A 14,917-nucleotide genomic window follows, 5' to 3' on the forward strand; every position below is an offset into this window, starting at 1 on the left:
TAGGTCCATTGTCGTTTCAACACACTATCAATAAGGTGGAAATATGTTAAAGTAGGAAAGAAAAAAAAAATCCCAAGCTCTAGAAGAGTAGAATACAGAATTGGGCTGCATGGGGACTCATTATGGTAAAGGAAGAAAATATTAGAACTTTTCTTGATTATTTAACAAAAAAAAAATTAAGCTTTAGTAACGTTTAATCCGTGGATTGACCTTAGAGTCCTCACATGGTCCCTGTGTCAGGTAGTCAGATATCCCATAAGAGCATGGGAGCTATCCTGAGAGAATGAGTGGCATTTTGACAATAGAGGCGATTAGACAGTGGCATCTTCACCCATTCATTTCCTTTCCAGTGTGTTGCGATGCACTGCCCTTTCTGGGTGCCTGGTTAGTGAATTTATGCATGATATTATCTAGTTTTAGCTAATCTAATCCTGACAGAGCAAATGTCTTTAAAAAGATTCCCGAAAAATGAAGAACAACATAAAAGCAAAACCAGTGGTCTAAAAAGGATGAGAATAATGGGAGTACAAATAAACAAGACAGTATAGCTGAGCCTTCTTTCTCCTGGTGCTTGTATCAGTAGCATCACCTGTACTGTGGGGTAAAACAAAACAAAACATCTCATCAGAGGGGTCTTTCTCTGTGTCCTCGACCCTTTGGCTGGCTGGTAAAGCCTATGGACCCCTTCTCATAGCATAGGAGTACAAAGGAAACCAATTATATGGAAACACATATAAACATTTTTTTGAAGTTCATAGACCCCAGGTCGAAGAAGCTCTGATCTCATCCGATTGACAAAAAAAAAAAGATTTTTTATTATTAAGAATTTTACTAAAAATGAGGATTTACATCTCCTATTGTTAATGATAAGCCTCACCCCACACATATATTGGGACTTGATATTGTGAAACCATCTCAAATAAAATAATGGTTAAAAATTAATCTTTTGTTACTGAAAATGATGTGTCACGGGAAAAAAAAACTAGCATGTCTGTGCACATAAGAAACTTGGAAACAATTTTCTAATCTGTTTAAAAATCTTCCAAATGAAGCATTTCAGTGTATCTTTGAACCTGTTTATTAAAAAAAAAAAACCCTAAACATAGGTATACCACACTTTCTTACAAGAACAACTGATTCACAAGAGGAAAGATGAAACTTTACTAGTGGGATTATAATAAAATTCGTTGCAATATTTGTGGTTCAGATTAAAAAATGAGTCTCACGATTAGCTTAGGACAGCCAAAGACATGCTTCTTCCATTTAGATCTACCTCTTTTGGTGCGGCATCCTTTTCAGCTGTTTCAGCCAAGGATCACAATACGCTGCCCTTACAAGCAGACCTTTGCATCACCGTTATCACAAAGTGTTCCACCAGCATCCCTGAAAGAAGGGAGCATATTCAATGCCATGGCCTTCACTTTAAAAAAAATAGTATTTTAGTCAGAGTGATAAGACTCTTTTTTGTACTGCTAAATAAAATATAAAATAAAAATTTATTTCTTTTTATTCATATTTTATAGTATTATATTAAACTATTATACTATACTAGAATATATAATATATATGATATAATATATGATAGTATAGTATTATATACTATAGTATATAATGCTATAGCATTATAGTATAGTAGTATAGATATTATTATTGTAATATTTTGTTTTAACATTGAGAAATGATAAGAAACAACATTCACATTTGTTTCCTGTAGGTCACTTAATAAATGAGATAATTTTCTTTGTAATAAATGTTTTGAATTAAACTTAGGAAGGTCACTAGTCACATTATTTGAAAATTAGTGGCCATAACTGGCTTGCTAACTGGCTTAGATTTAAGGGCTTTTTTTCCTCAGCAGAGTTACAATTAATAAGATAATTACAAATATATGAGATTTTTCTGCACATCTCAATTTCGCAAAGATTTAATACTTTGGGAATAGAAATCTTAGAAAAATAAGTTGTACAGTATGAATAAGGTAGGCTAGCCCACTTCCTTTTTTAATTGCATTGATTTTTCAATTAAAAATTTCTCACCCTACAACCAATTAAGACAGTTCTAATAAATATGCAGTCAAGCAAAAATTAATTATTGTATTGCTTATGTCCAAAAATATGTTTTGTTCTTCATCTAGAGATCAATAATCAATACATCTTTGTCAAGAGGTGGGGAACATAATTCATCAAAGGTTTGCTAGAGATTTAAGTTATTGACTTACTCTTTGGAGAGGACAATGGATTCATTCAGTCTTATGCCTCTTTCCTACCTTCATACCTTCCTGATCAATTTAGAAATCTATGGGTCACTTATATCAGGATTACTATTTCAATGTGATTCTCACCTCTCAGTTGTAGATGTTGGGAGAAACTGGCTTAAGATGATATCATTTGCTTTTATTCGGGTTGACTTTTTTTGGTGTGGTCTGTTGCCTTTCCTTGTTGATTCCACTACTCTTAGCCTCCCCCAACTTCTTCCTTTTTGCTTCACCTTCGTTTTCTTTTGTCTTTCCTTTCCCTTCTCCTTGGCCTGCTTATTCCTCTAGTCTTTACTTCTTCCTTTGTCCTTACTCTCCCTCCTGAGGACCACAGAGGTCAAGGTGAGTTTCCTAAGGTCATAAAGGTGGTAAGTAACAGAGCTGGGATTTTATTCCAGTCTTTTGACTCCAAAGCCACGGCTCTTTTTACTGCACCCCACTACTTGTCCTATATCATAAGACTTCTTGGGTGTGACAAACCTGCTACACTTTTTATCATATCACAAATTCATAGAATTTAGGAATCTTTTTGATAACATTTTATGCCATAAATCAGCCAAAATGAACACCCAAGAACTTAATAAATAATATTTGTTAATGAAATATCTACTATCACTGTGCTCTGGCGCTTCAATGCCCTATGGAGGTTAACTTGGGTTTTTAAAGGTAATGTCAATAGAGCACAAGTGTACATAGATGATACTAAGGTAGAAAGGCTTTGAGTGTTGTCCTAGGGATGAATTGGATGTACACACATGTATATACACATATGTTTGTGTGTATACACACACATACTTTTACATATCCCTCAATTGAGGCTCCAGCCTAACTGACTGAAAAAGTTCATCAACAAATTGGCCATGTTGTGATAAAAAATATGATAAAGAGAAACTGAAGCATAAAGTTTCAGGCATGTTCAACTTATTAACAAGGCTAGCAATTGCCAATAGATGGTATCCAAGGCTTCTCAGTAGCCAGGGATGCATCTGATGGCCAGAGCACCTCTTTTACACAGTTGAAAAGGTAGCAGGTTATATAAGGTAGCACAAATAGTCTAGTGATGTCAGCTAAACTAAGACAGTTGATTGGTCTTACACAAAGATGGAGAGTGGGCTTATATCTGCTTTAACTCTGGGAGGAGATTTCCAGTATCTACTCTGGAAAGTCTTGTGATGGACAAGTATCCTGTGACCAGTTGGACTCGTATCACTTAATGGTCAGCAAAAGCTCACAGATTTTGAATCTTTGTGGTCAGGCTGTAGCCCACAGGAATAAGGAATTTATACTTTTACAAACTCTACCACTGAGGCTCATACAATTAAGTCCAGATATGATCCATAAATACTGATACATTGATTAGATACAATTTTCAATCAATAATTAATGCATAATGCAAAATAAAGTGGTATTGGTTTTTAATTTCACAGCTATTGGGTGATGGATTTTTCAACTACCACAACTTGCATGGATCATCTGCTTAATCTTAGAGGATTTCTGATCTGGCTAGATGCAGGAAGAGTATTCACATATATGAAATCATGGATTCTTGAAGAAATAAGGTGCAAAATTGAATTATAAGAATTTAATACAATAAAGGAGTTGTAATCAGACCTAATTTTTCATTCATTTCCATCAGACTCTGGGCATTAAAGATCAGAGAATATAATGGCCATGAATACACAATTGTGAATAGCATCCATTGATTGGTGTTCTGAACAAACCCACTTTTATCAACACCTAGCAAATTTGTACATTACCTATGGATATCTGGTCTTGTGTTTTATTAGGCATAATGAAGCAGTCAGTCACTAAATATTTAATAAGTGCACTGCTAAGCATTAGGGATTAAAAAAAAAGAGGCAAAAAAGAGTCCCTTACCTTAAGAAGTTCACAATCTAATGAGGGAGACAAATAAAACATGTACAAACAAACTATATACAGGATAATAAAAGAAATAATTAAGAGAGGGAAGACACTATGTTCAAGAGGGATTGGGAAAGGCTTCCTGCAGAAGATAGGATTGTGTTGTTATTGTTATTTATTCATTTTCAGTCATGTCTAACTCATGACCCCATTTGGAGTTTTCTTGGCAAAGATACTGGAGTGGTTTGCCATTTCCTTCTCCAGCTCATCTGAAAGATGAGGAACAGAAGCAAACAGGGTTAAGTGACTTGCCCAGGTTCACACAGTCATTAAGTATCTGATTCTAGATTTGAATTCAAGAAGATGATGAGTCTTCCTGACTCCAGGCTGGATACCATGTACTGCACCACCTATAGCTGCCCTGAATAGGATTGTAACTGAAACTTAAAGGAAACCAGGGAGGTTAGTGTAATAGTAATGGAATATAAAGATCCCCTTGTATTGGCTTGGTTTTTGGTTTGATTGTATTAAAACCCAGAGCTTGTGAATCCCACTTGTGGGATGGACTTGTTGACATGAAAAGAGAGTGCTGAACTGGGAGGAGCTGATGAATTATAGGGAGAAACTGAAAAATAGTGATAGGGCATGACAGAGAAACAGTCTGCTGAAGGACTTGGAATGGAATGGGATTGTTTAAGCAGGTAGAGGTGTCACCTTTGTAAGGAGTAAGGCCACCTCATCATGTGAGAAAAAGGGGTGAGGGAGAAGATTATGTGGCAGCATGTGTAAGAAGAGGGGGTTCACAGCAAATGGCTTCATTTTTTTTTCTGTAAAATATGAGGCAAGGTTTTCAACTGAGATGGTTTGTGGAGAGGGAGCCATGGGAAATTTGAGGAGGGATAGAAAGGTTTCGAAGAGATACTGTGGAGAGTGGAATAATGAGTTTATAAGAGAATTATTCCTGTTTTTTCTTCCCCTTCCAACTTGAAAAGTCCCTAATCTTTCTTCCAATTAGAAATTAGATTACTTAATATTGTAGCCTAGTTAATTGTTTTCTTTTAACTAATTGGTCATATTTGATCAATTGTTGTTAATGTATAAAAATCTGTTTCCTCCTGGATTTGGGGTCCAGTTCCAAAGCTGAGGAAACCTGTTCCCAGTTTGTTGAGCAATTGGCATACATTGCTTAATAAATCAATATGCTCAGAAGATTTTTTTTTTAAAGTAAGGATTGCATAGCAACAGTCAGGACCCAGATGAGATTGTGTAGCATATTTGTAGTGGACCCAGTCAAAATGGTTGTGTGATTTTCTCCACCTTTATTCACCTATGCAGGAATAAAGGCAGTGGATTGTGGCAGTCATCCAAGGCTGAGGCTTAGTAGGATACAATCAGGGAAATTATAAGGGGGTTAGGGGACTCGAGAAAAGGGCAGTGTGGAGTTGAATTGGTTCACCAAGGGGTCAAGATGGAATAAAGAGGAAACAGTGGCTAATGCAGAGAACATAGCCTGGGAAAGAATTAAAGGGTCGAAGGTCATGGTTAGATGGATAAAGCATAGGGTTTGGTGAGGGAAGGCAGAGAAAGGGGTATAAAGTCAGTAGATAATGTTCAGGTAATGGAATTTTGGAATTCTTGAATTTGGAGGTACTACATTTGTGGGTAATGGCAAGATCAAGGATATAATCATCTTTGTGTGTATGTGTGTGTGTGTGTGTGTGGTGGGGTGGAGGAGTAGGTCATAGTAGGCTGAGGAACAGAGTGTTTAAGGTATTTCAGGGAGAATCAGTATGTATGTTGAAGTCCCCTAATAGGGAATTGTTGATAAGAAGAAAATTGCGAGCCAAATATATTGAGGAAGGAAGGGGAGTGATCTGAGGGTCTATATGCAATAACTACCAGGGGTTTGATTGAACGGCAGCAAGGAATAGCATGGATCTCTAAGGAGAAGAGGTAACGGAGCAATGGAGGTAGAGAGAGAACCTAGAAGGGCAATGGGGAGCAAGGAATATTCTAACTCCCATCCTTGACCAATGAGCCAAGGGGAATGAGTGATGTTATAGGCAGTACTAGAAAGTGTGACCAGGGAGTATGTGTTATCAGTGGGGCAACTGAGTTTCACTAATAGCTAGAAGATAAAAGGAGTGGGAAAGGAAAAGATTTAGGATGCAGGGAAGTTTGTTACCTATAGTACAACAAGCCAAAAGGCTGTTGATGTTTGGTCCTTTGTTGCCTCGACTTAAAAATGAATTGGATTTAAGTGAGGGAGGGCTGTGCAAAGTCATCAGACTCACTCTCTCCTCTAGAGCCACCGAGGTCCAGTGGCAAGATATAGATCAAGAAGACTGGAGACAGTTCCCTTCCACAAGGCACAGTGGAAGGGAAGGGTGTTTTTTTCTTGGAACTTTGGGATGGGAGGTTGAAGGGGATGTGAATAAGGAATATGAAAACAAGTCTTTTCAGTTATGGTCCTTTTCCCTGTGGGGAAGAGAAAATAAGTAAACAGAGAAAGTCTGTGAGACTTATGAATTCAGAGGTGTAAACTTGAAGCACCAAAGGAATTATATCAGCCCACCTTCTTCTAGCTGACTCATGATTGATATATATTCAGATGCATGGGGCTTTCCTTCCTCCAGCTTGGTGCATTTAGGAATGCTTCTAGCTCCCTTGGTTTTCTCCCCAGTGTAGAACCACGTAAACATTAATGTTTATGGTTACTCATAGTCAGTTTGTAAGTCCCGGTCATACCTCTAATGTGCTATACATAACATGTTCTAGCATCAGAACAAAAGGTGCCTATGTCTTAGACATGCCTATGTTATCAAAGTATACTTTTCAAAAAATACTTGTAAATTATGACTAGTTAATTTCCCTGTGAGTTCGAACTATATCTGTTCCTTAAATCTTAACTGACCTGAAACAGTATGATCATTCAACCTGTGCCCACTCATTTATAATTTTGAGATTTTTTAATTAAACAAACATTTATTAAGTACCTTCTTTGTATGAAGCACTGTGCCAGACACTGGAAAAAAACATAGCAAAATTATTCCTTCATCAAAGGAGTGACTCTGTGCTAAAGCGAGGGTGGGATGCAAGACATTTGATTTAAAAAAAATTATACTTTGTGTACATGTGGGTATTTATGACTGTTTTGCTGCTAAATCTATTGTTGAGTTTCTTTTTGTATGTGTTTATATTACATCCTAGAAAATAAGCTGTGTGTGGGCACAGAAAATAGATTTCTCTGTGATTATTAAGCATTTGGGTACTGAGACTAAAGGGTTAGGCATACAGTGGGTGCTGTAGTAAATATTTGTTAATGATGGCCAGCCCTTTTAAGGAACCCAACATGCAGGGGATCTTTTGGCTATATTTACTGAAGGGCTTATACTGTAGTAGTTAGCACTGAAAGCACAAATAAAGGAAGGAATGGAGTTATGAGAGGAGAATGCCATTGATCAATCTGCCAGCTAGCTGTAGGTTTCTTTTGTCTAAAGTAGGTCAGACAGATAAGAGGGCATACTAAATAACAGGATTACTGCTAACTTAGGTATTGGCCAGTTGTTGGGTTTTTTTTTTTTAATTGGTAAATTAAAAAAAAACACACACATCTACATATCTGTTGAGAATTGTAAGAGGGAAAAAACTTTTTTTTTTCAGACTGCCTGGAGATTTTTTTTAGATGATATATGAACAGCACTTAGGAATTAATGCTGTTAGTTCTTAACTTTTAGTTGTGTGTTAAACTGTGTTCAAATAAGAATGAGGTGCTTCCTAAACAGAATTGCCTATAACCAGATGAGTCTAATCTGTAGGTCGGGAAATGGGGGTCAAGGTGGGGGATGGAGTCAATGGAGAGAACCAGAGCTGCTGCTGTTAAGAGAAAAAGAACTCAATGAGTAGCCATTAAATTAGTTATGAAGGACAGAGGCAGAGGAGCCAAACACTGGAAGGAAAACATGTACCATCCCAAAAGGGACTACTGACTTCATTAGGTTAAGGAACTCCCAGGTGTTTTCACCTAAACAACCTAAGAAAATTGCACAAAAGTAGTGGTGTCAAATTCAAATAGAGAGGGTGGCCACTAAACTATACATAAGGATCCCACAGACTACATATTGACTAAGAAAACCACAGATAGAGATACACACGTGCATGTATGTATACATGTGTATATACATATATACATATATATGTTTTATTACTACATCCGAACATTGAAATCAGAAAGTAACTACATTTTGATCTTGTTCAGGCCACGTGCACTCAGGAGTACTGTGTGGCTCACTGGCTGCCTGTGTGACAGCTCTTGGCATAAAGTACTGAGAATTGAAGTGAGTGGTCCAGGTCAGTAGGTGTCAGAGGTAGGATTTGAACCCAGGTTTTTCTGACTTCAAGACAGGCTTTTTATCTACTATGCTGCCATATTAGAAAAATAAATGGAGAAAGAAAAAGGACATTAAAAGTGTCAATAATGAGTTAGCCATATTTTCCCACAACCACCCCTACAAAATCTTTGAGGCTAGTATGCACACACCCATTAAGAACATCCTTGATGAGGGTATGAGATAGGATGCAACCTAATACTGATGGGGAAGGGGTATTAAGGATATTACCAGAGAGATGTGAGCAGAGGTCATCTAATAAGAGGAGCAGAGAATAAATGGAGAGCTTGTGTACTCTATTGAACAAAAAAATAGACAGTTCTAGGGGAATGCTCCCAGCACATTGGGTGGGTTCTCCTTGGAGAACTAATGGGAGAGAATGTACTAGAACAGGACAAGAGGAAAAGACATGGTTGCTTTACAACATTTCTCTGTAGAGGGACGGAATTACTGATCCATCAAATCATGGAAACACCTAACAAATGCAATGTACTCTGTGAGTGATAATAAGGGAATCCAAGGCAGGAAAAAAAGACAAAACCGATTTCTTCAGATCTTCCCTTTTCTTATGTACAAGAACTTTTCCAATTGTGTTACTCTTTCCTTCATCACTTTTCTTTTCAAAAGAATTATTTTATTCTGAACTTAAGATATAAGACAGACATTTCCATAATATAGTAGAATAGAATTAAGATGATTGTACATGAAGCTGCAAATCTATTATGTACAACTTGCTATTGCTTTAAAATATATAATAAAGTTATCATGTAATTTTCTTGTTTCTTTTTCCTTCCCTCCCCAACCTAAAGATGGTTGCCATTAGACACAACTGTGTGTATATGTATATAAATAGATATGTGTGTGTGTTTGTGTATATATATATGTATGTAACCATTCTAAGACAGCATCTTTCTTCATATGTCCTTTGGAGTTAATTTGGGTATTTCTAATCGTCAAAATGATTATTTGCTCAAAGTTGTTCCTAAAACAATATTGCCGTTACTGTAGACAATGTTCTCTTGGTACTACTCATTTTACTCTTCATTATTTGCTGCAAGTCTTTCCATGTTTTTCTAAGATCATTGAGCTCCTCATTTCTTTAGCACCATAGTATTCCTTTACAATCATATGCCACAACTTGTTTAGCCATTCTCCAATGGACTGGCATCCCCACAATTTCCATTTCTTTGCCACCACAAAGACAGCTGCTATAAACATTTTAAAACATGCAGGTGATTTCACTTTTTCATTTCCATTATCCAAAGATCTTGTTGTTCTTTTCCTCACTATGAAGCAGAATTTTTTTCTGCCCCTTTCCAGGTGACCTTCCAGGTGATCTCTAAAGTGCCAAAGATGAAAGATTTTTCTCTTTTTTTCCTCACACTTTTTCCACAAGCTGGCTCTGCCCTTTCTTTAGAAGACAGATTCATTTGGCTACTTAAGTAGCTATGAAAAGAAAAAGCTTGAATATCTTGATTTTGTTACCTCTTCTATTGGTAGCAATGTTACAGTAGTTTGATACTTTGAAAAAGGAAAACACAGACTCTACCTAATTTCCCATCTTCTAAAAAGATCAATAGAAGACATCAAATTTATTAGGGGAGGGAGGGTTTTGTTTTTTTCTTGCTTTGGGGAAGGGTGGAATCACCTTTGATAAAAATCTGACTGCTTGACTTAAAGTGCCTCATTGTCCTGAAAGGGGAAGCGTCAACAAGAGAAACAATTTTTCACTTTTTGGGGAAAATTATTTCTGATATTCATTCATTCATGAATGCAGCGAATCTTTATTTGGTACCTATGAAGTGTAAGGCATTGACTTAGAGAGGCTAGGAGAGATTTTTTTAAGTACTTACATTGTAGGAATTTTGCAATTTAGTAGAGAAAATAAAGAACAGCTAAATGGAATGAAGGATAGAGCACGTGATCTAGAATCAAGAAGATCTGTGTTCAAATTTGATCTCAGGCACTTACTAGCTTTGTGATCCTGGGCAAGTCACTGAAAACTGTTTGCCTCAGTTTCCTCTGTAAAATGAGCAGGAGAAGGAAATGACAAACTACTCTAGTGTCTTTGCCAAGAAAACCACAAATGGGGTCACAAAGAGTCAGACATATCTAAAATGACTGAAAAATAACCAAAAAAGAGGAAATAAGACACAGAAATAATTATTAGTGTTCCAAAATCATGAAGGTTTTTAAAAGTTTTAGTAGCTCAAAGGTGCAGTAAGATTTTTTGGAACACCTTGTGTGTGTGTTTATGAATGTATGTGTACATATGTGTGTATGCATGTGTGCACTTAGGTGGAAAATAAATGATATACAGGAAGAAGGATTGGGTGAAAGTGATGAGGTAAGGAACATCAGGAAGTAACTTCATGAAAGCGATGTAATTTTAATGAAGTAACACCACTAAGCACATATATGTGCTAATCAAACTGGGAACAGAAGGGGAAAATAGCTTCTAACAAGCAATAAGCCTCTCTCCATAAATTTGTGTTTAAATATGTTTTGTTAAATCTTATACATCAGGCAGAAAAGAGGAATACTTTGCAAAGGAGGCTGAAAGGTTTAAGATCTAGTAACCAGGGAATAGAGGCAATTGGTGGCTCAGAGGACAGAGCCCTGGGCCTGGAGTCAGGAAGACCTGAGTTCAAATGCAGCCTCAGGTGCTTTCTAACTGGGTCGCAAAAGGGTCAGGTGTGACTGAAATGACTGAGCAAACACAAAAACCAGAAAGTGAGAGGAAGGTGAAGGAGTTATAAAGCTCCCTAAAGGTTAGGTATGGGAATTGTTTGCAGGAATGTAGCCAAAACTGTGTTAAGTACCTAAAGAGAGGGTAATAGAGATCTGTGATAATGTTAGAGGTGTTAGCAGGCCTTGTTTTATGGGTTAAAGCCCAGGATAGTATTATCCATGATTGCAACTTCAAAGGGAAGAATTAGTCAAGGTATAAGACCCTTTCTTTTGGTGGATTTGAAAAATGTGTACACCAAAGAAACCTGGAGAGAAAAAGCAAATTAAATGCTAAGCTCTTTGTGATTCTGGGTGCTACCGCCACAGTAGATAACGTTTTGGACACGGAGTCTGGAAGTCCTGAGTACAAACTAGACAAGTCATTTAACATTTCTGCACTCTAATTTTCTCACTGGTAAAATGGGGGTGAGAATAGCACCTAGATCACAGGGTTATTGTGAAGATTAAATGAAATATTGCATGTAAAGTGCTCTGTAAACCTTAAAGTACAATATAAATTTTGGCTATTATTGTTACCACAACATATTTGAGAAGTTTATTAAAACGTATTTGTTTAGTTGTTTCAGTCTTTATCACCCCATTTTGAGTTTTCTTGGCACAGATACTGGAATGGTTTGTCATTTATTTCTCCAGCTCATTTTACAGAAGAGGAAACTGAGGCAAATGGGGTTAAATAATTTACCCAGGGTCACACAACTAATAAGTGTTTGAGGTCAAATTTGAACTCAGGAAGATGAGTCTCCCTAACTCCAGACCAGGCACTCTGTCTACTGTGCTGCCCCAAATATTGTATGATGCCCTATAAACAAGCAATCAAGTAATGTCGTCATGTAAGGTTTGTTTTTTGAGAGATTTTGTTTCATTGTTTCTTCCTCTTCCCCCTGCCTTTTTCAGACTGTACATGGCAAGTGAAGGCAAATGATAGGAGCTTCCATGAACAGCCTCAATTTATGAACACAACGTTCTTTTGTTTAAAGGAGAGTAAATATGCGGTAAGTTGGCTTTAACTTCCAAAAGTGTCTTTAAAGTCTATTCAGTATCAAATCTATAAGAGTCTTTACAGTGATCATCTGTAGTTCTATAGAATGTTCATTTTTATTCCTCTAACTACTTTTAGTAGCCTTAACAAATAGATAGGTATAAACTGGTAAAATTCTATGGGTTAATTTCTCCCTTGCCCCCATATTTTTCTATAAAGAAGGTAACTGATTTATAAAAACTTTTTTTTTGCTTTTTTTTGGAGGGGGAGGGCAGGGCAATTGGGGTTAAGTGACTTGCCCAAGGTCACACAGCTAGTAAGTGTGTCAAGTGTCTGAAACCGGATTTGAACTTAGGTCCTCCTGACTCCAGGGCTGGTGTTCTATCCACTGTGCCACTTAGCTGCCCCTATAAAAACATTTTAAGGATGAAGTACTGGACAAATGAGACATGTACTAGCTATATTACCTTGGACAAATCACTTAAACTCTCTCAGCCTCAGTTTCCTCTTTTTTAAAATGGAGAGAATAATAATAGGGTTGTTGTAAGGCTCAAATAAGATAATATATATTCTCCTTGCCAAAAGTTCCCTACATTAAGGCAATGTTACCCATTCAGAACAAAAGAGAAATTATTTATAACAATAATATGAAATTTTATAGTCTTTGACCCTAAAAGTTATATATCTTATTATGCAGCAGTCCTGACTTTAAGCTTTCTGGAAATAATTTTGCACGTGACAAAATTAAAGCAAGTTTAAGAAATCCCACCATCACATTCCGACTGGTAAATGTTACTCTCACAATTAAAGTAATGATACTAATAAGCTAAAGTTTTGTCAATAGTTTTCTTACAGTATTTTATACCTGGGTCAGTATCAGATTTGGAGAAGCATATGTGGTAGCAAATGAGTGATAGTACTTAAAATGATTCTTCTTTTTTCTAGAATAATGCCATTAAAACCTACAAGTACAACGCAATCACATTTTTACCAATGAATCTATTCGAGCAGTTCAAGAGGGCTGCCAATTTCTACTTCCTCATCCTCCTCATCTTACAGGTAATAATGCCATTTTCTACCTTAAGTCTCTTGTGAGTAATAGTTGCTCAATAATGTTTGACTTGTAAAAGGGCGTATAAGATGAATGACTCCAAGATTTAGTTTTTATTCTTTAAGGGAATGGTACCATAGTAGCTCATATACTGTAAAAGCACAAGTGATTACTGACTCATTGAGAAAGGGGGGGGGGGGAAATTTATATTTGCACAACTCTCTAGTTTTGGCTCCTCTTACTGAGATTACAAAGATAAAAACTGGTTGTCCTAAAGTTCAATTCAACTCAACAAATATATACTAAGAACCTACAAGGTTGGACACTGGAGATAGAGACAAAAATAGTTCCTGCCTTCAAGAAAATAAGATTCCCCTTAAGGTGAAAAGGAGGGCATCAGGGATGAGCAGGAAATGCTACTTCAAAAGATGATAAAAAAAATATATATATAGAAAGGTAAGGGACAAAGTGACGATCCAGGCAAAGTCCTCCTTTAGTATTTGAAGAGGGAGGGGCAACATAAAGAACTTTAGCATCTGAGTTTAGCCTCAAAAGAGGATTAAGGGTTCTTAAAGGTGGAGATGAAAACTAAGTCTATAAATTGTCTAACACACGAAGAAAAGATGCTTGCTGCACCTGGACTACTTCCTGCTTTTGAAGTGTGTCATGGATTAACAGCATCCTTGGCTTTAATCCATGAAACATTGTCCATTGATATTTCTCACAGTATCCCATATTTCTACCGAAATCTTATTCTAGAGCCTTTTGTGGCATGGAGGTGAATCTGGATTCTGGGAGGCTTCACAAGCTTGGGCATCTGCTAGGAAAGTGAAAGGCCTGGCAACCAGTTATATGTCATCTGAGGACCAGGCGCACTAGGTTTTAGTGATTATCTTCACATAGGGTTATCCACAAAGGGATGTGTTTGGGACATTGGGTGGGACATACGAGTCTTTGTAGGAAGGACCCACGATATAGAAATTCAAGATAAAAGATACAATGGGAGCAATATGCTGGAGAGATTGGGAAAGGATGGAGTCCTGTTTTTATGTGGAGGGTTTGTCCTTGGCAAGAAGGATCACCTCATTATCAGATGATTTTGTATGAGATAGTAATGTAAGATGGTAGAGTGGAGATTAGGAGGGGAGAAAATAAAACCCTTTGAAAATGATATGTGTGTGTGTGTGTGTATGTGTGTGTGTAGCAAAACATAGAAGGATAAACCCACATAAATCCTCAGCATTACTATACATTTCTAACAAAATTCAACAGCAAGAGATAGAAAGAGAAATCCCATTTAAAGTTACTGTATACATTATAAAATATTTGGGAATCTACCTGCCAAAACAAACCTAGGACCTATATGAACACAACTACAAAACACTTTCCACACAAATAAAGTCAGATTGGAAAAACATCAATTACTACTGCTTGGTTGAGCTAATATAATAAAAGTCACAATTTTACCTAAATTAAATTACATATTCAGTGCCATACCAATCAAATTAGCAAAAAATTCCTTTATAGAAGTAGAAAAAATAGTAACAAAATTCATTTGGAAGAACAAAAGGTCCAGAATATCTAGGGAATTAATAAAAAGAAATGCTAGGGAAGGTGGCCTAGCTATACCA

The 14,917-nt window shown here is 36.7% G+C and overlaps 1 protein-coding gene across 1 annotated transcript in view; it reads left to right on the plus strand.

Moving 5' to 3' along the window:
- LOC138173214 (phospholipid-transporting ATPase IC-like) overlaps positions 1 to 14,917 on the plus strand; it is a 165,792-nt gene that overhangs the window by 87,636 nt on the left and 63,239 nt on the right. The window contains exons 3-4 of the mRNA XM_069103121.1: positions 12,151 to 12,248; positions 13,181 to 13,294. Of these exons, the coding sequence (XP_068959222.1) occupies positions 12,151 to 12,248; positions 13,181 to 13,294 (212 nt within the window). The remainder of the gene's footprint in view (positions 1 to 12,150; positions 12,249 to 13,180; positions 13,295 to 14,917) is intronic.

This window comes from Petaurus breviceps, unplaced genomic scaffold (assembly GCF_028583685.1).
Source record: "Petaurus breviceps papuanus isolate PSGF00001 unplaced genomic scaffold, PetGlider_PUasm1.0 129, whole genome shotgun sequence".
Taxonomy (NCBI): domain Eukaryota; kingdom Metazoa; phylum Chordata; class Mammalia; order Diprotodontia; family Petauridae; genus Petaurus; species Petaurus breviceps.